Below are 25945 nucleotides of genomic sequence, written 5' to 3' on the forward strand. Positions count from 1 at the left end.
GATACTGCGTCACAGCTTGCAGAGCATGAGGACGGAGAGCTTCATTCTGTAGGTGACGGTTCTGATCCAAGCAGATTGGATTCAGATATTTCAAATTTTAAATTTAAATTGGAAAACCTCCGTGTATTACTAGGGGAGGTCTTAGCGGCTCTTAACGATTGTAACACTGTTGCAATACCAGAGAAAATGTGTAGGTTGGATAAATACTTTGCGGTACCGGCGAGTACTGACGTTTTTCCTATACCTAAGAGATTAACTGAAATTGTTACTAAGGAGTGGGATAGACCCGGTGTGCCGTTCTCACCCCCTCCAATATTTAGAAAGATGTTTCCAATAGACGCCACCACACGGGACTTATGGCAAACGGTCCCTAAGGTGGAGGGAGCAGTTTCTACTTTAGCTAAGCGCACCACTATCCCGGTGGAGGATAGCTGTGCTTTTTCAGATCCTATGGATAAAAAATTAGAGGGTTACCTTAAGAAAATGTTTGTTCAACAAGGTTTGATATTACAACCCCTTGCATGCATCGCGCCGATTACGGCTGCGGCAGCATTTTGGATTGAGTCTCTGGAAGAGAACCTTAGTTCAGCTACGCTGGACGACATTACGGACAGGCTTAGAGTCCTTAAACTAGCTAATTCATTCATTTCGGAGGCCGTAGTACATTTAACCAAACTTACGGCTAAGAATTCAGGATTCGCCATTCAGGCACGTAGGGCGCTGTGGCTAAAATCCTGGTCGGCTGATGTAACTTCTAAGTCCAAATTACTTAATATACCTTTCAAGGGGCAAACTTTATTTGGGCCCGGTTTGAAAGAAATTATTGCTGACATTACAGGAGGTAAGGGCCACGCTCTACCTCAAGACAAAGCCAAAGCTAAGGCTAGACAGTCTAATTTTCGTCCCTTTCGGAATTTCAAATCAGGAACAGCATCAACTTCCACTGCACCAAAACAGGAAGGAGCTGTTGCTCGTTACAGACAAGGCTGGAAACCTAACCAGTCCTGGAATAAGGGCAAGCAGGCCAGGAAACCTGCTGCTGCCCCTAAGACAGCATGAACCGAGGGCCCCCGATCCGGGACCGGATCTAGTGGGGGGCAGACTCTCTCTCTTCGCCCAGGCTTGGGCAAGAGATGTCCAGGATCCCTGGGCGCTAGAGATCATATCTCAGGGATACCTTCTAGACTTCAAATTCTCTCCCCCAAGAGGGAGATTTCATCTGTCAAGGTTGTCAACAAACCAAATAAAGAAAGACGCGTTTCTACGCTGTGTACAAGATCTATTATTAATGGGAGTGATCCATCCGGTTCCGCGGTCGGAACAAGGACAAGGGTTTTACTCAAACCTGTTTGTGGTTCCCAAAAAAGAGGGAACTTTCAGGCCAATCTTGGATTTAAAGATCCTAAACAAATTCCTAAGAGTTCCATCGTTCAAAATGGAAACTATTCGGACTATCTTACCCATGATCCAAAAGGGTCAGTACATGACCACAGTGGATTTAAAGGATGCTTACCTTCACATACCGATTCACAAAGATCATTACCGGTATCTAAGGTTTGCCTTCTTAAACAGGCATTACCAGTTTGTAGCCCTTCCATTCGGATTGGCTACGGCTCCAAGAATCTTCACAAAGGTTCTGGGTGCCCTTCTGGCGGTACTAAGACCGCGAGGAATTTCGGTAGCTCCGTACCTAGACGACATTCTGATACAAGCTTCAAGCTTTCAAACTGCCAAGTCTCATACAGAGTTAGTTCTGGCATTTCTAAGGTCGCATGGATGGAAAGTGAACGAAAAGAAGAGTTCTCTCTTTCCTCTCACAAGAGTTCCATTCCTGGGGACTCTTATAGATTCTGTAGAAATGAAGATTTATCTGACAGAAGACAGATTAACAAAGCTTCTAAATGCATGCCGTGTCCTTCATTCCATTCAACTCCCGTCAGTAGCTCAATGCATGGAGGTGATCGGCTTAATGGTAGCAGCAATGGACATAGTACCCTTTGCACGCCTACATCTCAGACCGCTGCAATTGTGCATGCTGAGTCAGTGGAATGGGGATTACTCAGATTTGTCCCCCACTCTGAATCTGGATCAAGAGACCAGAAACTCTCTTCTATGGTGGCTTTCTCGGCCACATCTGTCCAGGGGGATGCCATTCAGCAGGCCGGACTGGACAATTGTAACAACAGACGCCAGCCTACTAGGTTGGGGCGCTGTCTGGAATTCTCTGAAGGCTCAGGGACAATGGAGTCAGGAGGAAAGTCTCCTGCCAATAAACATTCTGGAATTGAGAGCAGTTCTCAATGCCCTTCTAGCTTGGCCCCAGTTAAAAACTCGGGGGTTCATCAGGTTTCAGTCGGACAACATCACGACTGTAGCTTACATCAACCATCAGGGAGGGACAAGAAGCTCCCTAGCAATGATGGAAGTATCAAAGATAATTTGCTGGGCAGAGTCTCACTCTTGCCACCTGTCAGCAATCCACATCCCGGGAGTGGAGAACTGGGAGGCGGATTTCTTGAGTCGCCAGACTTTTCATCCGGGGGAGTGGGAACTTCATCCGGAGGTCTTTGCCCAAATACTTCGACGTTGGGGCAAACCAGAGATAGATCTCATGGCGTCTCGCCAGAACGCCAAACTTCCTCGCTACGGATCCAGATCCAGGGATCCGGGAGCGGTTCTGATAGATGCTTTGACAGCACCTTGGAACTTCAGGATGGCTTATGTGTTTCCACCCTTCCCGCTGCTTCCTCGATTGATTGCCAAAATCAAACAGGAGAGAGCATCAGTGATTCTAATAGCGCCTGCATGGCCACGCAGGACTTGGTATGCAGATCTAGTGGACATGTCATCCTGTCCGCCTTGGTCTCTACCTCTAAGACAGGACCTTCTGATTCAGGGTCCATTCAAACATCAAAATCTAACTTCTCTGAAGCTGACTGCTTGGAAATTGAACGCTTGATTTTATCAAAACGTGGTTTTTCTGAGTCGGTTATTGATACCCTGATACAGGCTAGGAAGCCTGTTACCAGAAGGATTTACCATAAGATATGGCGTAAATACCTATACTGGTGTGAATCCAAAGATTACTCCTGGAGTAAGGTTAGGATTCCTAGGATATTGTCTTTTCTACAAGAAGGTTTAGAAAAGGGTTTATCGGCTAGCTCATTAAAGGGACAGATCTCAGCTCTGTCCATCTTGTTTCACAGGCGTCTGTCAGAAAATCCAGACGTCCAGGCCTTTTTTCAGGCTTTAGCTAGGATCAAGCCTGTGTTTAAAACTGTTGCTCCGCCATGGAGTTTAAACTTAGTTCTTAACGTTTTACAGGGTGTTCCGTTTGAACCCCTTCATTCCATTGATATAAAATTGTTATCTTGGAAAGTTCTATTTTTAATGGCTATTTCCTCGGCTCGAAGAGTCTCTGAGTTTATCAGCCTTACATTGTGATTCTCCTTATCTGATCTTTCACTCAGACAAGGTAGTTCTGCGTACTAAACCTGGGTTCTTACCTAAGGTAGTCACTAACAGGAATATCAATCAAGAGATTGTTGTTCCATCCTTGTGTCCAAATCCTTCTTCAAAGAAGGAACGTCTTCTACACAATCTGGATGTAGTTCGTGCCCTCAAGTTCTACTTGCAGGCAACTAAGGATTTTCGACAAACGTCTTCCCTGTTTGTCGTGTACTCTGGTCAGAGGAGAGGTCATAAGGCTTCGGCTACCTCTCTCTCCTTCTGGCTTCGTAGCATAATTCGTTTAGCCTATGAGACTGCTGGACAGCAGCCTCCTGAAAGAATTACAGCTCATTCTACTAGAGCTGTGGCTTCCACTTGGGCCTTTAAGAATGAGGCCTCTGTTGAACAGATTTGCAAGGCTGCAACTTGGTCTTCGCTTCATACTTTTTCCAAATTTTACAAATTTGACACTTTTGCTTCTTCGGAGGCTATTTTTGGGAGAAAGGTTCTTCAGGCAGTGGTTCCTTCTGTATAATGAGCCTGCCTATCCCTCCCGTCATCCGTGTACTTTTGCTTTGGTATTGGTATCCCAGAAGTAATGATGACCCGTGGACTGATCACACATAACAGAAGAAAACATAATTTATGCTTACCTGATAAATTCCTTTCTTCTGTTGTGTGATCAGTCCACGGCCCGCCCTGTTTTTTAAGGCAGGTAAATATTTTTTTAAATTATAATCCAGTCACCACTACACCCTTGGCTTCTCCTTTCTCGTTGGTCTTTGGTCGAATGACTGGAGGTGACGTAGAGGGGAGGAGCTATATAGCAACTCTGCTGGGTGAATCCTCTTGCACTTCCTGTAGGGGAGCAGATAATATCCCAGAAGTAATGATGACCCGTGGACTGATCACACAACAGAAGAAAGGAATTTATCAGGTAAGCATAAATTATGTTATATATATATATATATATATATATATATATATATATATATATATATATATATATATATATATATATATATATATATATATATATATATATATATATATATATATATAGATAAGAGATATATATATATATATATATATATATATATATATATATATATATATAGATAAGAGATATATATATATATATATATATAGATAAGATATATATATATATATATATATATATATATATAGATAAGAGATATATATATATATATATATATATATATATATATATATATATATATATAGATAAGAGATATATATATATATATATATATATATATATATATATATATATATATATATATAGATAAGAGATATATATATATATATATATATATATAGATAAGAGATATATATATATATATATATATAGATAAGAGATATATATATATATATATATATATATATATAGATAAGAGATATATATATATATATATATATATATATATATATATAGATAAGAGATATATATATATATATATATATATATATATATATATATATATATATATATAGATAAGAGATATATATATATATATATATATATATATATATATATAGATAAGAGATATATATATATATATATATATATATATATATATATATATATATATATATATAGATAAGAGATATATATATATATATATATATATATATATATATATATATCTATCTCTTATCTATATATATATATATCTATCTTATCTATATATATATATCTATCTTATCTATATATATATATCTATCTTATCTATATATATATATCTATCTTATCTATATATATATATCTATCTTATCTATATATATATATATATATATATATTTCTTCTGTTAAGTGTGATCAGTCCACGGGTCATCATTACTTCTGGGATATTAACTGCTCCCCTACAGGAAGTGCAAGAGGATTCACCCAGCAGAGCTGCATATAGCTCCTCCCCTCTACGTCACTCCCAGTCATTCTCTTGCACCCAGCAACTAGATAGGTCGTGTGAGAGGACTATGGTGATTATACTTAGTTTTATATCTTCAATCAAAAGTTTGTTATTTTAAAATAGCACCGGAGTGTGTTATTACCTCTCTGGCAGAGTTTGAGGAAGAATCTACCAGAGTTTTGCTATGATTTTAGCCGGAGTAGTTAAGATCATATTGCTGTTCTCGGCCATCTGAGGAGTGAGGTAAACTTCAGATCAGGGGACAGCGGGCAGATGAATCTGCATAGAGGTATGTAGCAGTTTTTATTTTCTGACAATGGAATTGATGAGAAAATCCTGCCATACCGATATAATGTCATGTATGTATACTTTACACTTCAGTATTCTGGGAGAATGGTACTTCACTAGAATTACACTGTAAGAAAGACATAAAGCTGTTTAATAACTAGAGATTATGTTTAACGTTTTTGCTGGAATGTAAAATCGTTTTCATTTGCTGAGGTACTGAGTGAATAAATGTTTGGGCACCATTTTTCCACTTGGCAGTTGCTTAAATCTGTTTTTTCTGTCAGTTTCTGTTCTCCCTCACTGCTGTGTGTGTGGGGGAGGGGCGCTTTTACTATGCATCAAATATTTCAGTCAGCAACTCATTGTATTCCCTGCATGATCTGGTTCATCTCTACAGAGCTCAGGGGTCTTCAAAACTTATTTTGAGGGAGGTAATTTCTCTCAGCAGAGCTGTGAGAATTATAGTTTGACTGAAATAAAAACTTTTATTCTGTAATTTGTTTCCTGCTTTCAGAAATTGTTATCTTTGCTAATGGGATTAAACCTTTGCTAAAGTTGTGTTGTTTACAAGGATTGAGGCTATAACTGTTTCAATTTATTAATTTTTAACTGTCATAGATCTTCTGTGCTTCTTAAAGGCACAGTACGTTTTAATATTATTCTATTTGAATTGTATTTCCAAGTTGCAAGTTTATTTGCTAGTGTGTTAAACATGTCTGATTCAGAAGATGATATCTGTGTCATTTGTTGCAATGCCAAAGTGGAGCCCAATAGAAATTTATGTACTAACTGTATTGATGCTACTTTAAATAAAAATCAATCTGTACAAATTGAACAAATTTCACCAAACAACGAGGGGAGAGTTATGCCGACTAACTCGCCTCACGTGTCAGTACCTACATCTCCCGCTCAGAGGGAGGTGCGTGATATTGTAGCGCCGAGTACAGCTGGGCGGCCATTACAAATCACATTACAGGATATGGCTACTGTTATGACTGAAGTTTTGGCTAAATTACCAGAACTAAAAGGTAAGCGTGATCACTCTGGGGTGAGAACAGAGTGCGCTGATAATATTAGGGCCATGTCAGACACTGCGTCACAGGTGGCAGAACATGAGGACGGAGAACTTCATTCTGTGGGTGACGGTTCTGATCCAAACAGACTGGATTCAGATATTTCAAATTTTAAATTTAAACTGGAAAACCTCCGTGTATTACTAGGGGAGGTGTTAGCGGCTCTGAATGATTGTAACACAGTTGCAATACCAGAGAAAATGTGTAGGTTGGATAAATATTTTGCGGTACCGACGAGTACTGAGGTTTTTCCTATACCTAAGAGACTTACTGAAATTGTTACTAAGGAGTGGGATAGACCCGGTGTGCCGTTCTCACCCCCTCCGATATTTAGAAAAATGTTTCCAATAGACGCCACCACAAGGGACTTATGGCAAACGGTCCCTAAGGTGGAGGGAGCAGTTTCTACTTTAGCTAAGCGTACCACTATCCCGGTGGAGGATAGCTGTGCTTTTTCAGATCCAATGGATAAAAAGTTAGAGGGTTACCTTAAGAAAATGTTTGTTCAACAAGGTTTTATATTGCAACCCCTTGCATGCATTGCGCCGATCACGGCTGCAGCGGCATTCTGGATTGAGTCTCTGGAAGAGAACATTGGTTCAGCTACTCTGGACGACATTACGGACAGGCTTAGAGTCCTTAAACTAGCTAATTCATTCATTTCGGAGGCCGTAGTACATCTTACTAAACTTACGGCGAAGAATTCAGGATTCGCCATTCAGGCACGCAGGGCGCTGTGGCTAAAATCCTGGTCAGCTGATGTTACTTCTAAGTCTAAATTGCTTAATATACCTTTCAAAGGGCAGACCTTATTCGGGCCCGGGTTGAAAGAGATTATCGCTGACATTACAGGAGGTAAAGGCCATGCCCTGCCTCAGGACAAAGCCAAAGCCAAGACTAGACAGTCTAGTTTTCGTTCCTTTCGTAATTTCAAAGCAGGAGCAGCATCAACTTCCTCTGCACCAAAACAGGAAGGAGCTGTTGCTCGCTACAGACAAGGCTGGAAACCTAACCAGTCCTGGAACAAGGGCAAGCAGACTAGGAAACCTGCTGCTGCCCCCAAAACAGCATGAATTGAGGGCCCCCGATCCGGGATCGGATCTAGTGGGGGGCAGACTTTCTCTCTTCGCCCAGGCTTGGGCAAGAGATGTTCAGGATCCCTGGGCGCTAGAGATAATATCTCAGGGATACCTTCTGGACTTCAAATACTCTCCTCCAAGAGAGAGATTTCATCTGTCAAGATTGTCAACAATCCAGACAAAGAAAGAGGCTTTTCTACGCTGCGTACAAGAGCTCTTGTTAATGGGAGTAATCCATCCAGTTCCACGATCGGAACAGGGACAGGGGTTTTACTCAAATCTGTTTGTGGTTCCCAAAAAAGAGGGAACTTTCAGACCAATCCTGGACTTAAAGATCCTAAACAAATTCCTAAGAGTTCCATCGTTCAAGATGGAGACTATTCGGACAATTTTACCTATGATCCAAGAGGGTCAGTACATGACCACTGTAGATTTAAAAGATGCTTACCTGCACATACCGATTCACAAAGATCATTACCGGTACCTAAGGTTTGCCTTCCTAGACAGGCATTACCAGTTTGTGGCTCTTCCATTCGGATTGGCTACAGCGCCAAGAATCTTCACAAAGGTTCTGGGTGCTCTTCTGGCGGTACTAAGACCGCGGGGAATCTCGGTAGCTCCATACCTAGACGACATTCTGATACAAGCTTCAAGCTTTCAAACTGCCAAATCTCATACAGAGTTAGTGCTGGCATTTCTAAGGTCACATGGATGGAAGGTGAACGAAAAGAAAAGTTCACTCGTTCCACTCACAAGAGTTCCCTTCCTGGGGACTCTTATAGATTCTGTAGAAATGAAGATTTACCTGACAGAGGACAGGCTATCAAGACTTCAAAGTGCTTGCCGCACTCTTCATTCCATTCAACACCCGTCAGTGGCTCAATGTATGGAGGTAATCGGCTTAATGGTAGCGGCAATGGACATAGTACCCTTTGCACGCTTACACCTCAGACCACTGCAACTGTGCATGCTAGGTCAGTGGAATGGGGATTACTCAGACTTATCCCCTTCTCTGAATCTGGATCAAGAGACCAGAAATTCTCTTCTATGGTGGCTTTCTCGGCCACACCTGTCCAGGGGGATGCCATTCAGCAGACCAGACTGGACAATTGTAACAACAGACGCCAGCCTTCTAGGTTGGGGTGCCGTCTGGAATTCCCTGAAGGCTCAGGGACTATGGAGTCAGGAGGAGAGTCTCCTGCCAATAAACATTCTGGAATTGAGAGCAGTTCTCAATGCCCTCCTGGCTTGGCCCCAGTTGACAACTCGGGGGTTCATCAGGTTTCAGTCGGACAACATCACGACTGTAGCTTACATCAACCATCAGGGAGGGACAAGAAGCTCCCTAGCTATGATGGAAGTATCAAAGATAATTCGCTGGGCAGAGTCTCACTCTTGCCACCTGTCAGCAATCCACATCCCGGGAGTGGAGAACTGGGAGGCGGATTTCTTAAGTCGTCAGACTTTTCATCCGGGGGAGTGGGAACTTCATCCGGAGGTCTTTGCCCAAATACTTCGACGTTGGGGCAAACCAGAGATAGATCTCATGGCGTCTCGACAGAACGCCAAGCTTCCTCGTTACGGGTCCAGATCCAGGGATCCAGGAGCAGTCCTGATAGATGCTCTGACAGCACCTTGGGACTTCAGGATGGCTTACGTGTTTCCACCCTTCCCGTTGCTTCCTCGATTGATAGCCAGAATCAAACAAGAGAGAGCATCAGTGATTCTAATAGCACCTGCGTGGCCACGCAGGACTTGGTATGCAGACCTGGTGGACATGTCATCCTGTCCGCCTTGGTCTCTACCTCTGAAACAGGACCTTCTGATACAGGGTCCCTTCAAACATCAAAATCTAACTTCTCTGAAGCTGACTGCTTGGAAATTGAACGCTTAATTTTATCAAGACGTGGGTTTTCTGAGTCAGTTATTAGTACCTTAATACAGACTAGGAAACCTGTTACCAGAAAGATTTACCATAAGATATGGCGTAAATACCTACATTGGTGTGAATCCAAAGGTTACTCTTGGAGTAAGGTTAGGATTCCTAGGATATTGTCTTTTCTACAAGAAGGTTTAGAAAAGGGTTTTTCTGCTAGTTCATTAAAGGGACAGATCTCAGCTCTGTCCATTCTGTTACACAAACGTCTGTCAGAAGTTCCTGACGTCCAGGCTTTTTGTCAGGCTTTGGCCAGGATTAAGCCTGTGTTTAAAACTGTTGCTCCACCATGGAGTTTAAACCTTGTTCTTAATGTTTTACAGGGCGTTCCGTTTGAACCCCTTCATTCCATTGATATAAAGTTGTTATCTTGGAAAGTTCTATTTTTAATGGCTATTTCCTCGGCTCGAAGAGTCTCTGAATTATCAGCCTTACATTGTGATTCTCCTTATTTGATTTTTCATTCGGATAAGGTAGTCCTGCGTACTAAACCTGGGTTCTTACCTAAGGTAGTTACTAACAGGAATATCAATCAAGAGATTGTTGTTCCTTCTTTATGCCCAAATCCTTCTTCAAAGAAGGAACGTCTACTGCACAACCTGGATGTAGTCCGGGCTCTAAAATTTTACTTGCAGGCAACTAAGGAATTCCGACAAACGTCTTCTCTGTTTGTCATTTACTCTGGGCAGAGGAGAGGTCAAAAAGCTTCCGCTACCTCTCTTTCTTTTTGGCTTCGTAGCATAATTCGTTTAGCTTATGAGACTGCTGGACAGCAGCCCCCTGAAAGAATTACAGCTCATTCTACTAGAGCTGTGGCTTCCACTTGGGCCTTCAAGAATGAGGCCTCTGTTGAACAGATTTGCAAGGCTGCAACTTGGTCTTCGCTTCATACTTTTTCCAAATTTTACAAATTTGACACCTTTGCTTCATCGGAGGCTATTTTTGGGAGAAAGGTTCTTCAGGCAGTGGTTCCTTCTGTATAAAGAGTCTGCCTATCCCTCCCGTCATCCGTGTACTTTTGCTTTGGTATTGGTATCCCAGAAGTAATGATGACCCGTGGACTGATCACACTTAACAGAAGAAAACATAATTTATGCTTACCTGATAAATTCCTTTCTTCTGTAGTGTGATCAGTCCACGGCCCGCCCTGTTTTTAAGGCAGGTAAATATTTTTTAATTTATACTCCAGTCACCACTTCACCCTTGGCTTTTCCTTTCTCGTTGGTCCTTGGTCGAATGACTGGGAGTGACGTAGAGGGGAGGAGCTATATGCAGCTCTGCTGGGTGAATCCTCTTGCACTTCCTGTAGGGGAGCAGTTAATATCCCAGAAGTAATGATGACCCGTGGACTGATCACACTACAGAAGAAAGGAATTTATCAGGTAAGCATAAATTATGTTATATATATATATATATATCTATCTTATCTATATATATATATCTATCTTATCTATATATATATCTATATATATATATATCAATGTAAATATTTGCATAGGAAATTAGCACATCTAGGCAAGAATCCCCGCTTGCTTTTTCTTGCCTAGATGTGCTAATTTCCTATGCAAATATTTACATTGATTTAATTTTGAGACATGGAGGATTTTAATTTCAGTTTTTTATCTCCCCCCATAATTTTAATGAATTTATCTATCTAATTATTATTAATAATAATAATAATAATAATAATAATAATAATAATATTATTTTTCTTCAGATTTTCTAAACCAAAAAATCTTTTATTTGCAGGTGCTGGTGAGTCAGGAAAAAGCACAATTGTGAAGCAGATGAGGATATTACATGTGAATGGCTTTAATGCAGAGTAAGTATTCTTGTACATTGTCTGTCTGTGTGGCACTTGTTGTTGTTTTGCAAGGCTTAAATTCCATCCTCCATCTTGTCTATTACGTGTTTATTTTTTTAATATTCTGTATTTGCAGTAGGGCTATTTAATCAGTTAGTGGATTACAGAAACATACTGGGAATTGGTTTACTGTAACATTACACTGATGTTCTTTGCAAGATCAAAATTAAAGTTGGTGTACAACCTTTTAGATCTGGTACTTGTGTTTCTGTCTGGAGAACGAAGCACCCTTCATGTTTAAGGTTGTTTCATGAGCACTTTACTACACAGTGTTCTAGGGGTTGACATATCCAAAAAGCCGTGGCTCATAAAAATTTAGCTTTGGCTGCTCACTTTTTGTATTTTATTATATGTTAAATCATTCCCTGGCTTCTAGAAACTGATTGTCTCTTTGGTTTTCTAGGTGCTTCTAGGTAATAGTCAAACAACTTTGGCGACCCCTGTGTTTGTTCCTAAACCTTGGAGTTTTTGCTTTGCAAAATACGGGATAGTTTACTACATGAACCTAGAACGAATATTAAAGAGCAATAATGTGTTCAAAGCAAAGATTAGACTGAGAATAAGATGGAAATGTATTGTTTTATAGTATAAGTATACAAATTAAGTGCAAAATTGTAGTTTTTGTAAAGCAATGGGTGGTAAAATGCATTTCCACTTAACTTGTTAGATAAGCTGCAGGGTATTAAATCTATTTGAACTTGCTCCTTTGTTTAATTTCTTTTCTATTTGAAATAGCTGGTTTTGCTAATTGAAACTACCACCCATTGTTCGGTAGAATATGCCCATTCAAATGGGCTGGGTCTGCGTCAATAACAAACCTGTCATAGGGCAGGGGTTACATCTTCTCACAAGTTTGTTACGGATTGGTTTAATTAATCCCAACCACTATTACCAGTCTGTAACACATGAGCTAAACTTGCCTGCTGTTCCCATCACACCAGAGGTAGGGTTAACTTTTGCCTTTGCCACCATCTTTTCACAGACAAGACAGCTTACCAAGCTGTGACAGTGGGTAAAACACAGGCAAAAATAGGTTAGCAGTACAGGGCCTCCAGCAACAATAAACTTAGAGATTAGAAGGGAATCTGACTATATGTGGGAATTCCCAAATTCTTATGATGTTTTTCTCACTGAAAAAGTGGAATTGTCTTTGTGGTAAGATAAAACACAATTTTACACCTTTTCCAGGTCACATGACCCACCTAAAGGGGGTAGATGAATGGTGCTTGACTTACACTACTGTTTTCTGGCTGGGCTGCAGATATTGGCAGTAGGGTAACCCTTGTGAAAAATTATGTTATACAATGTTTTGTGACTGGATTACTAACCCATAGACATCAAATATCCCACACCCCAGTTTGAGGCTGACATTTCCCATCTGGTATTTTACCACTTATCCTTACTTAGGCATATTTGGTTTTCTTGGATAATAATGCTAGCACCTAAAATGTGTGTTTGGGTAACTGTTTTCTGTGACGCATATTCAATATAGCTAGCTATTTGTGTTAGTTATTGTTCAGCGACTCCCAGTAGGGACTGGCTGAGAAGCACCTCAAGTCTGGTCCTTGCTGTGTTATACCATGTGCAAGTGTGAAATTGACTGCATTAGCACCTTAAATGCTGGTAAGAGAAATCATGTTTTCTGTATGAAACTTGCATTTCTTAACAGCCAATTCTATACTAAGTTAGTGAAATTTCATTATGGGTGGAAGTTTCAGTGAACAAAGCTTGCTATTTTTAATTGTAAAACATTTAATCTAAAGGAACATTTTCCAGAACATATAATATTCACAAGCCTAACCATGCCACATATCCGTTTCCCAACAAGGCAAAGATTATGGACAGAAAAACAATGATAGTTTTGTTAACAAAAAGATAGTCCTCTCTACTTCAGTTATCAGTCCAGATTGGTTCCTCCAAATAAGGAAGTGGTAGATGGAGTTTGTCCACTGAAAACAATTGCAGCAAGGCAAGTATTAATCTGCTCCGTTTTATATGTTAAAGGGACATAATACTCATATGTTAAATCACTTGAAACTGATGCAGCATAACTGTAAAAAGCTGACGGGAAAATATCACCTGAGCATCTCTATGTAAAAAAGGAAGATTTTATACCTCACAATTTCCTCAGCTCAGCAGAGTAAGTTCTGTGTAAAAAGTTATACTCAGCTGCTACCCAGCAGCAGATAAAAAAATGAAGAAATGAACAGCAGCCAATCAGCATCAACAGTGCTGAGGTCATGAACTCTTTTATTATGATCTCATGAGATTTTACTTAACTCTCATGAGATTTCATTGTAAACTTCCTTACAATGAATAGGGAAATAAGATGAGTGTGCACAAAAGCTCGCTCCTTCCGCTGTCCCGGGACAGACATACTGATTTGTTGCTTAGAAGTCCTTTACAATGGGATGTGGCTACTGAGAAACTTGTGAGATAAAAAAATCTTTATTTTTTACAGATGTTCAGGTGATATTTTCTAGTCAGCTTTTTACAGCTATACTGCATCACTTTCAAGTGTTTAAACATTTGGGTATTATGGCCCTTTAATGGAAAGATTGTAAACAAAAGTTGTCATTTGAAGGTGTTCACTGTAAGTTAACCTGTTCATATTTCTCCAACATAGGTGTGTCCGGTCCACGGCGTCATCCTTACTTGTGGGATATTCTCCTCCCCAACAGGAAATGGCAAAGAGCCCAGCAAAGCTGGTCACATGATCCCTCCTAGGCTCCGCCTACCCCAGTCATTCTCTTTGCCGTTGTACAGGCAACATCTCCACGGAGATGGCTTAGAGTTTTTTAGTGTTTAACTGTAGTTTTTATTATTCAATCAAGAGTTTGTTATTTTGAAATAGTGCTGGTATGTACTATTTACTCAGAAACAGAAAAGAGATGAAGATTTCTGTTTGTATGAGGAAAATGATTTTAGCAACCGTAACTAAAATCCATGGCTGTTCCACACAGGACTGTTGAGAGCAATTAACTTCAGTTGGGGGAACAGTATGCAGTCTCTTGCTGCTTGAGGTATGACACATTCTAACAAGACGATGTAATGCTGGAAGCTGTCATTTTCCCTATGGGATCCGGTAAGCCATGTTTATTACGATCGTAAATAAGGGCTTCACAAGGGCTTATTAAGACTGTAGACTTTTCTGGGCTAAATCGATTCATTATTAACACATATTTAGCCTTGAGGAATCATTTTATCTGGGTATTTTGATATAAGAATATCGGCAGGCACTGTATTAGACACCTTATTCCTTAGGGGCTTTCCCAAAGCATAAGCAGAGCCTCATTTTCGCGCCGGTGTGGCGCACTTGTTTTTGAGAGGCATGGCATGCAGTCGCATGTGTGAGGAGCTCTGATACTTAGAAAAGACTTTCTGAAGGCGTCATTTGGTATCGTATTCCCCTTTGGGCTTGGTTGGGTCTCAGCAAAGCAGATACCAGGGACTGTAAAGGGGTTAAAGTTTAAAACGGCTCCGGTTCCGTTATTTTAAGGGTTAAAGCTTCCAAATTTGGTGTGCAATACTTTTAAGGCTTTAAGACACTGTGGTGAAAATTTGGTGAATTTTGCACAATTCCTTCATGTTTTTTCGCAATTGCAGTAATAAAGTGTGTTCAGTTTAAAATTTAAAGTGACAGTAACGGTTTTATTTTAAAACGTTTTTTGTACTTTGTTATCAAGTTTATGCCTGTTTAACATGTCTGAACTACCAGATAGACTGTGTTCTGAATGTGGGGAAGCCAGAATTCCTATTCATTTAAATAAATGTGATTTATGTGATAATGACAATGATGCCCAAGATGATTCCTCAAGTGAGGGGAGTAAGCATGGTACTGCATCATTCCCTCCTTCGTCTACACGAGTCTTGCCCACTCAGGAGGCCCCTAGTACATCTAGCGCGCCAATACTCCTTACTATGCAACAATTAACGGCTGTAATGGATAATTCTGTCAAAAACATTTTAGCCCAAATGAACACTTGTCAGCGTAAGCGCGGCTGCTCTGTTTTAGATACTGAAGAGCATGGCAACGCTGATACCAATATCTCTGAAGGGCCCCTAACCCAGTCTGATGGGGCCAGGGAGGTTTTGTCTGAGGGAGAAATTACTGATTCAGGGAACATTTCTCAACAGGCTGAACCTGATGTGATTGCATTTAAATTTAAGTTGGAACATCTCCGCATTCTGCTTAAGGAGGTATTATCCACTCTGGATGATTGTGACAAGTTGGTCATCCCAGAGAAACTATGTAAAATGGACAAGTTCCTAGAGGTGCCGGGGCTCCCAGAAGCTTTTCCTATACCCAAGCGGGTGGCGGACATTGTTAATAAAGAATGGGAAAGGCCCGGTATTCCTTTCGTCCCTCCCCCCATATTTAAAAAATTGTTTCCTTTGGTCGACCCTAGAAAGGACTTATGGCAGACAGTCCCCAAGGTCGAGGGGGCGGTTTCCACTTTAAACAAACGCACCACTATACCCATAGAGGATAGTTGTGCTTTCAAAGATCCTATGGATAAAAAATTAGAAGGTTTGCTTAAAAAGATGTTTGTTCAGCAGGGTTACCTTCTACAACCAATTGCATGCATTGTCCCTGTCGCTACAGCCGCATGTTTCTGGTTCGATGAGCTGATAAAGGCGGTCGATAGTGATTCTCCTCCTTATGAGGAGATTATGGACAGAATCAATGCTCTCAAATTGGCTAATTCTTTCACCCTAGACGCCACTTTGCAATTGGCTAGGTTAGCGGCTAAGAATTCTGGGTTTGCTATTGTGGCGCGCAGAGCGCTTTGGTTGAAATCTTGGTCGGCTGATGCGTCTTCCAAGAACAAGCTACTTAACATTCCTTTCAAGGGGAAAACGCTGTTTGGCCCTGACTTGAAGGAGATTATCTCTGATATCACTGGGGGTAAGGGCCACGCCCTTCCTCAGGATCGGCCTTTCAAGGCAAAAAATAAACCTAATTTTCGTCCCTTTCGTAGAAACGGACCAGCCCGAGGTGCTACGTCCTCTAAGCAAGAGGGTAATACTTCTCAAGCCAAGCCAGCTTGGAGACCAATGCAAGGCTGGAACAAGGGAAAGCAGGCCAAGAAACCTGCCACTGCTACCAAGACTGCATGAAATGTTGGCCCCCGATCCGGGACCGGATCTGGTGGGGGGCAGACTCTCTCTCTTCGCTCAGGCTTGGGCAAGAGATGTTCTGGATCCTTGGGCGCTAGAAATAGTCTCCCAAGGTTATCTTCTGGAATTCAAGGGACTTCCCCCAAGGGGGAGGTTCCACAGGTCTCAGTTGTCTTCAGACCACATAAAAAGACAGGCATTCTTACATTGTGTAGAAGACCTGTTAAAAATGGGAGTGATTCATCCTGTTCCATTAAGAGAACAAGGGATGGGGTTCTACTCCAATCTGTTCATAGTTCCCAAAAAAGAGGGAACGTTCAGACCAATCTTAGATCTCAAGATCTTAAACAAGTTTCTCAAGGTTCCATCGTTCAAGATGGAAACCATTCGAACTATTCTTCCTTCCATCCAGGAAGGTCAATTCATGACCACGGTGGACTTAAAGGATGCGTATCTACATATTCCTATCCACAAGGAACATCATCGGTTCCTAAGGTTCGCATTCCTGGACAAGCATTACCAGTTCGTGGCGCTTCCTTTCGGATTAGCCACTGCTCCAAGGATTTTCACAAAGGTACTAGGGTCCCTTCTAGCTGTGCTAAGACCAAGGGGCATTGCTGTAGTACCTTACTTGGACGACATTCTGATTCAAGCGTCGTCCCTTCCTCAAGCAAAGGCTCACACGGACATCGTCCTGGCCTTTCTCAGATCTCACGGATGGAAAGTGAACGTGGAAAAGAGTTCTCTATCTCCGTCAACAAGGGTTCCCTTCTTGGGAACAATAATAGACTCCTTAGAAATGAGGATATTTCTGACAGAGGCCAGAAAAACAAAGGTTCTAGACTCTTGTCGGATACTTCATTCCGTTCCTCTTCCTTCCATAGCTCAGTGCATGGAAGTGATCGGGTTGATGGTAGCGGCAATGGACATAGTTCCTTTTGCGCGCATTCATCTAAGACCATTACAACTGTGCATGCTCAGTCAGTGGAATGGGGATTATACAGACTTGTCTCCGAAGATACAAGTAAATCAGAGGACCAGAGACTCACTCCGTTGGTGGCTGTCCCTGGACAACCTGTCACAAGGGATGACATTCCGCAGACCAGAGTGGGTCATTGTCACGACCGACGCCAGTCTGATGGGCTGGGGCGCGGTCTGGGGATCCCTGAAAGCTCAGGGTCTTTGGTCTCGGGAAGAATCTCTTCTACCGATAAATATTCTGGAACTGAGAGCGATATTCAATGCTCTCAAGGCTTGGCCTCAGCTAGCGAGGGCCAAGTTCATACGGTTTCAATCGGACAACATTACAACTGTTGCGTACATCAACCATCAGGGGGGAACAAGGAGTTCCCTAGCGATGGAAGAAGTGACCAAAATCATTCTATGGGCGGAGTCTCACTCCTGCCACCTGTCCGCTATCCACATCCCAGGAGTGGAAAATTGGGAAGCGGATTTTCTGAGTCGTCAGACATTGCATCCGGGGGAGTGGGAACTCCATCCGGAAATCTTTGCCCAAGTCACTCAGCTGTGGGGCATTCCAGACATGGATCTGATGGCCTCTCGTCAGAACTTCAAAGTTCCTTGCTACGGGTCCAGATCCAGGGATCCCAAGGCGGCTCTAGTGGATGCACTAGTAGCGCCTTGGACCTTCAAACTAGCTTATGTGTTCCCGCCGTTCCCTCTCATCCCCAGGCTGGTAGCCAGGATCAATCAGGAGAGGGCGTCGGTGATCTTGATAGCTCCTGCGTGGCCACGCAGGACTTGGTATGCAGATCTGGTGAATATGTCATCGGCTCCACCTTGGAAGCTACCTTTGAGACGAGACCTTCTTGTTCAGGGTCCGTTCGAACATCCGAACCTGGTTTCACTCCAGCTGACTGCTTGGAGATTGAACGCTTGATCTTATCAAAGCGAGGGTTCTCAGATTCTGTTATCGATACTCTTGTTCAGGCCAGAAAGCCTGTAACTAGAAAGATTTACCACAAAATTTGGAAAAAATATATCTGTTGGTGTGAATCTAAAGGATTCCCTTGGGACAAGGTTAAGATTCCTAAGATTCTATCCTTCCTTCAAGAAGGATTGGAAAAAGGATTATCTGCAAGTTCCCTGAAGGGACAGATTTCTGCCTTGTCTGTGTTGCTTCACAAAAAGCTGGCAGCTGTGCCAGATGTTCAAGCCTTTGTTCAGGCTCTGGTTAGAATTAAGCCTGTTTACAAACCTTTGACTCCTCCTTGGAGTCTCAATTTAGTTCTTTCAGTTCTTCAGGGGGTTCCGTTTGAACCCTTACATTCCGTTGATATTAAGTTATTATCTTGGAAAGTTTTGTTTTTAGTTGCAATTTCTTCTGCTAGAAGAGTTTCAGAATTATCTGCTCTGCAGTGTTCTCCTCCTTATCTGGTGTTCCATGCAGATAAGGTGGTTTTACGTACTAAACCTGGTTTTCTTCCAAAAGTTGTTTCTAACAAAAACATTAACCAGGAGATTATCGTACCTTCTCTGTGTCCGAAACCGGTTTCAAAGAAGGAACGTTTGTTGCACAATTTGGATGTTGTTCGCGCTCTAAAATTCTATTTAGATGCTACAAAGGATTTTAGACAAACATCTTCCTTGTTTGTTGTTTATTCTGGTAAAAGGAGAGGTCAAAAAGCAACTTCTACCTCTCTCTCTTTTTGGATTAAAAGCATCATCAGATTGGCTTACGAGACTGCCGGACGGCAGCCTCCCGAAAGAATCACAGCTCATTCCACTAGGGCTGTGGCTTCCACATGGGCCTTCAAGAACGAGGCTTCTGTTGATCAGATATGTAGGGCAGCGACTTGGTCTTCACTGCACACTTTTACCAAATTTTACAAGTTTGATACTTTTGCTTCTTCTGAGGCTATTTTTGGGAGAAAGGTTTTGCAAGCCGTGGTGCCTTCCATTTAGGTGACCTGATTTGCTCCCTCCCTTCATCCGTGTCCTAAAGCTTTGGTATTGGTTCCCACAAGTAAGGATGACGCCGTGGACCGGACACACCTATGTTGGAGAAAACAGAATTTATGTTTACCTGATAAATTACTTTCTCCCACGGTGTGTCCGGTCCACGGCCCGCCCTGGTTTTTTTAATCAGGTCTGATAATTTATTTTCTTTAACTACAGTCACCACGGTACCATATGGTTTCTCCTATGCAAATATTCCTCCTTAACGTCGGTCGAATGACTGGGGTAGGCGGAGCCTAGGAGGGATCATGTGACCAGCTTTGCTGGGCTCTTTGCCATTTCCTGTTGGGGAGGAGAATATCCCACAAGTAAGGATGACGCCGTGGACCGGACACACCGTTGGAGAAAGTAATTTATCAGGTAAACATAAATTCTGTTTTTCCATCAGATTCCAATTAGGGACTGTACTGAAATGAACTGAAAAGTAACAGTCTCAGAGTGATTAGAGTCTCTTGTATCTGCTTTATTTTAAGTCTTGCATCAAGGTTGATCCTGTTATAATGCACGTTCACTCAAGCTGTTGACTATACCTTGAAACATTTAAATGATAAATAATCACTGAAGCATATTCTCTTGGGCTTTCTGTGCATTGCTCTTACAGCAGGTCATCATGTGGGAATAGGTTAATTGATTCTAATGTATTTAATGGGCATTGATGAAGAAAACCATCTGATGCTTGTAATAGAAAACATTATTTTCCTTCATATGTTTGTCCTATGAAGATTTTTTTTTTTTTTTATTGAAACTCCGTCCCAATATACGTTTTATTATTAGGGATGTGCATTCAGACTCTTTGTTATAAAGTGAATACTGAATATGGCTGCCACCAGCAGCATTTGGCTATTTTCGTAGCTGGATTTCTTTTTGTGAAAGTGCAACACAATAAGATCTGTTTAAATCCAGATCTTAGTGCGTGGCACTTTTCACAAGAACAAATCTAGCTCCGCAAATAGCCGAATGCTGCTGGCGGTTTCCATATTCGGCATTCGTTTTATAATGAAACGTCTGCTTGTACATCCCTTGATTAATGCAGTAGAAATGTCTTCCCTTGCTAATAACACAGCTGTATTGTTGACCAGAGATACAATCTGAGACACTTTACAAACAAATGGCTCAGTAAAATAAGCTGATCTCTCCAATGCCAGTAAAGTTTTGAGAATCTGGCTGATAGACTCAATATTCCATATGCATTTTTTCTATATGAATTGCGCACTTGTGGTACCTGTAGGTAACAAAAATCCTGCAAATTAGATAAGATGAACATATATATTATTCATACAAGTGTGTGATGTACAGTGTTAACCAACCCTGCAGCAATCACTAGTGTCACAAAGGGTTAACTGACCCTTTCCGCCATAACCAATTTGCCACAGTCTTGCCACTCTAGGCAAGCCTGTAACTTAGTTCAGTGAGTGCAAGAGTTAAATAACATACTAGTCTGTACTAGACCCAAATGTCTCTTTAATGCCACCCACACTAAACTGTCTCTGCTGCCAGCACTTTAAGATTATTAATAATATATATCTCACTGCAACAGGAAAAAAATTACAGAACCTACTACTTTACTAGAATAGCCTGTGCTCCAGGGTGATGAAGAATAGTCACACTACTCCCATGTAGAATGACAAAATTATTTTGCTAAAATCAGTTATACTTTTTTTTTTTTTTGCCCCCTGGGGTCAGGTTTCTGACCAGGTCCTTTCCATAGTGGGCAAGGAAAGTAGCCACCAATTTTTTTCACCATAAAAGGTCCTGAAGCCCTCGCTGAAGTTATTGAATAATTTACATTTGTTTTAGTAACGTATTCAGTACATATACCCATACGGGTCGAGGTCGATGGATCCTCTGGTGCGTCTAGTGACTCCTTGAAATTACCAGCTATTATATATCTTTCCTCCAATAATTGTTCTTCCTTGCGTTGTGGCTCGCCTGTCACAAGAAAGGACTTTGGCCACTCTTATAGCTCCTGCGTAGCCATGCAGGACTTGGTATACCGATATGGTTCGGTTTCCAGTGCTGCCCCATGGCATCTTCCTCTTAGACTAATTCTACTGGTGCAAGGTCCATTCTTTCATCAATGTCTTCAATCTCTCTGCTTAACTGCATGGAGGTTGAACGGCTGATTCTTTCTCAAAGAGGATTTTCGGACTCCGCAATTGAGACCTTAATTCAAGTGCTTATACCAGTCACAAGAAAAATATACCACAAGGCATGTATTTTTCTTGGTGTTTGGATAGGGCTATTTTTAGCATTCTATTCGGATTCCTCATATTTTGCAATTTCTTCAGGGAGGTCTGTATAAGGGTCTCTTTGCTAGTTCAATAAAGGGTCAGATATGAGCTCTTTCGGTGCTGTTTTATAGGAAAATAGCTAGTCTGCCGGATGTTCAAGCTTTTATTCAGGCTTTTGTTTGCATTAGGCCAATGGTTCGTTCTCCATCTACCCCTTGGAAGCTTAATCTGGTATTGAGAATTCTTCAGTCTGTTAATGAGCCAATGCTTGGCCAAGAGAGATCCTAAATTGTCTACGTTGTCGTGTGAATCTCCAGAATAAAGCGCTGTGCACAGTTGCTGTTTTTTTACAGAAGGTGGTATCCTCAGCCAACGTTAATAAGGAAATTGTTGTTCCTTCACTTTGTTCTAATCCCAAATCTTTCAAAAAGAGATTACTGCATAATATTGATGTGGTTAGGGCTTTGAAGTTCTATCTTCAAGCAACTAAGGATTTCCGTCAAGCCTCCAGTCTTTGTTTTGTATTCGGGTGCACGAAAAGGTCACAAATAGGGCTGCAACTAACGATTATTTTCATAATCGATTAATCGGCCGATTATTTTTTCGATTAATCGACTAATCTGATAAAAAAAGAATCAATAATTGTTTCCTATATTTTAAATAAAATCCACATACTGAGTGTTACAAATATAAACTTCAGACTAAAACTTTACATTAACACAACTGTTTGTCCAATTTTTAAGCAGCAGAGAACAGTTTTATAATTAAACAAAACAAAAACAAAACCTGTTTGAAAAGAGGTAGAACTAGAAAGAGACTATCACTGTTAATAACATTCTGTTATTCACTCTTTCAGAAACTTTGCATTGAAATGCAAAAATCTCAACATGTTCACATGCTTCTGGCTAAGGCTGGTTCTCTGTTTGCAGCTATATTTCCTGCAGCAGAGAAAAGGCACTAAGATGGTGTTGAGGTGCTTGAGATGTATAAGTAGGGTTTTGCCAATTTCACCAAAGTGGTATATTTATCTTTGTTAGCTTTTCACCTTGGCAAGGGGCCTATCAATAAAGTAACCCTTGACTTCATTCTTACATAAAAAAATATCTTGACTATATATATATGCAATGGTAAATAACCAGCTATAATGTTAGGGGGAAATATCTAGTCCGCTCTAAAAATAACAGATATATACATATAGGTTGAATCTGGTACATATTATCACAATATATTAAAAATATAGAAAAACAATAAAAAACAAATCAAATGCGCTAAGGACTGTATATCAATAACAGGACAATGCCTTACACATTTATTTTTACAGTACATATAATCAGCAATAACAAGCAATACGCTAATAATCTTGCAAACAGATAATAGTGCACATCAATTTAGGGGCTAGGTGTAAATAACAAACTCAGCACTATATTATGCAAAGCATAGTTCCAAATCACCTGATTTAATATAAACAATCCAAATGATGACTATTATATCTGGGATAGTTGTAAACGTATACTGTCCTGAAAAAGTGAAAAGAAGACATCTGTAGATGTCCTTTAGGCTAAGGACATAACCATAAAACACAATACCATGTGCAGGAGTTCATTGGAGTGAAGCAGCTGGTGTTGTGCACAGACCAACTAATTGATTATGAGATTCGTTGACAACTATTTTCATAATCGATTATTATCGATTATGACGATTAGTTGTTGCAGTCTAGTCAGAAGGCTAGGTCTGTTTAGTTGTTTTGTTTATGAAGTCTCATTTGTTTGCTTTTGGAGGCTGCTTAGTGGCTACATCATGGGCGTTTAAGCATGAGGCTTCAGTAGAATAAAGTTTAAGGGCGGCAACATTATCTTCTTTACACACTTTTACCAGTTCGATACTTTTGGAAGGAGGTTATACCTGGAACATAGGAGTCTGCCTTTTTCTCCTTATTTTTTTTGTTTTTTGCACTATACAGCTTGGGTATAGGTTCCCAAGTATAATATTGTAGACTCTCACAACCATTAGAAAGAAAACATAATTTATTATTACCTGATAAATTTGTTTCTTGGTTGTGAGAGTCCATGAACCTGCCCATGTGTTTTTCAGTTGTGGTAGTTTTTGTTTGCATCTGTTTACTCCAGTTATCTCCGGTCTTTCTTTCTCTTTTATCTGGGTAATACATACTACTGGGAGAGAGAAGAAAGTGAAAGGGATATTTAAAGCTCTGGTTTGGGGTGTCTTTGCCGCCTCCTGGTGGCCAGGTGAGGTATTCCCAAGTTTAAGTTTGTGGACTCTCACAACCAAGAAAGAAATTTGTCGGTTAAGAATAAATTGTTCTTTAGAAGCACAACAGAAATCTATTGTAATTACAAGGTGTTTACTGTCCATTTAACTTTGATCAGCTACAGTATAATCAGTTTTCTAGTTTCTTTAAAGAGAATAATTTGATCTCTGTGAATAATTGTGTCCCCAAATGACATTGTCCAATTGTTTATGGCCTAGAACCCAGCATGGGGGAGACTGAAGATGTGAGGAGTTTCTCCATCCTGTGAACAGTCACTATGTAGCCAGCAATATTAAATATGAATATATCTCTGCAGAAAACATTATCACTATCCATAATCATGTATTTCAGGTGCTGGGAACAGCAGTTATCCAATGAGCTACATGGAAGTTGCCAGCTAGTTTAACTGGGAGTTATTATGTTTGGTGCCTATGGATTGCTAATTTAGTCATGAAATGTGTGACCTATTTTTTCATGTAGTGGTCACACTGTATGCTCCAGGAGTGTTTGTATGTTTCTCTAGGGCAAAGATCTCTAATCCAACAGGCAAACCAGACCAGGGTAAGATACTGTAACATGAGCAGTTTCCAGGTACCCGATGGGGTCGGTCATGTGACCTGGACTGGGTATAAAGTAGTGTTTGATTGCAACACATGGGAGATTTGCACTTAACAACAAAAAGGAAAATAAGGATTTGGGAATTCCCACAGTTTACGGTTTCTGTATTTAATCCATTTTATTTTTGATAATCATGGTTTGCAATTGTGTGTGACTTGTTTCATTGCATGGTAACAAAGAGCAGCGCTCCAGGAAAACCTCCTTAATCAGTATAATGCCAAGAGAGCTTAGCCGTTTTTTTCAAGCCATCACACATCTGCACTATCAAAATATCTGTTTCTTCGATGATGTCACTAGCCGGTGCTGGATTAAAGGGACTTAATACGTATATTTTTTTTTAATATGAAATAGCTGCTTTTGTTCTTTGAAACTTATTCGAATAGGTTGAGCTTCCAAGGAAATCTGTTTTCTTTTACAAGATATGCCGAGTCCACGGGTTTCATCCTTACTTGTGGGATATTATCCTCCTAACAGGAAGTGGCAAAGAGCACCACAGCAGAGCTGTTATATAGCTCCTCCCTTAACTCCTCCCCCAGTCATTCTCTTTGCCTATGCTAGTAATAGGAAGGGTAAAGTGTTAGTGGTGATAAAATAATAGTTTTTTTTTCTTCAAGAAGTTTTTTATTTTTAATGGTACCGGTGAGTACTATTTAGTTCAGGGAGGATATGGAAGAAGAATTCCCCCTGAATTTGATGATCTTAGCAGTAGTTACTAAGGTCCATTATGGTTCCCACAGATCTGAAGGTAATATGGGAAAGATCTTCAGTGTGGAGGACTGTCTCATGCAGCAAGCCGCATGTGAGGTATGTTTCAGCCTTTTATTTTCTGAGGAAACTTTGTATGTCAGAATTGGCTGTATTAGTTCCTTATAATGGGAACAAGGTAAGCAGTAGTCCTGTAAGGGTAAAGGGAGTTGCTGTCCTACTGGGTGTCTTCAACTGACATTTTTGCAGCACTTTATATACGCAGCATTTTATTGACACTGGGATTTTGTTTCAATTATAACCTTTGATAAGGGCTCATGAAAGAGACTTTATTTGGTAAATATATAGTTTGGGAACCACATGGCTGTTATTAACCGCTTCCCATGCGGTAGTTTAGTTTT

The 25945-nt window shown here is 40.7% G+C and overlaps 1 protein-coding gene across 2 annotated transcripts in view; it reads left to right on the plus strand.

Moving 5' to 3' along the window:
* Window positions 1–25945, plus strand: part of GNAS (GNAS complex locus) — a 1129774-nt gene that overhangs the window by 575826 nt on the left and 528003 nt on the right. For both annotated transcript variants that reach the window (XM_053705050.1, XM_053705108.1), the window contains exon 2: window positions 11507–11579. In XM_053705050.1, coding sequence (XP_053561025.1) covers window positions 11507–11579 — 73 coding nt within the window. The remainder of the gene's footprint in view (window positions 1–11506; window positions 11580–25945) is intronic.

Source organism: Bombina bombina, chromosome 1 (genome assembly GCF_027579735.1).
Source record: "Bombina bombina isolate aBomBom1 chromosome 1, aBomBom1.pri, whole genome shotgun sequence".
Lineage (NCBI taxonomy): Eukaryota > Metazoa > Chordata > Amphibia > Anura > Bombinatoridae > Bombina > Bombina bombina.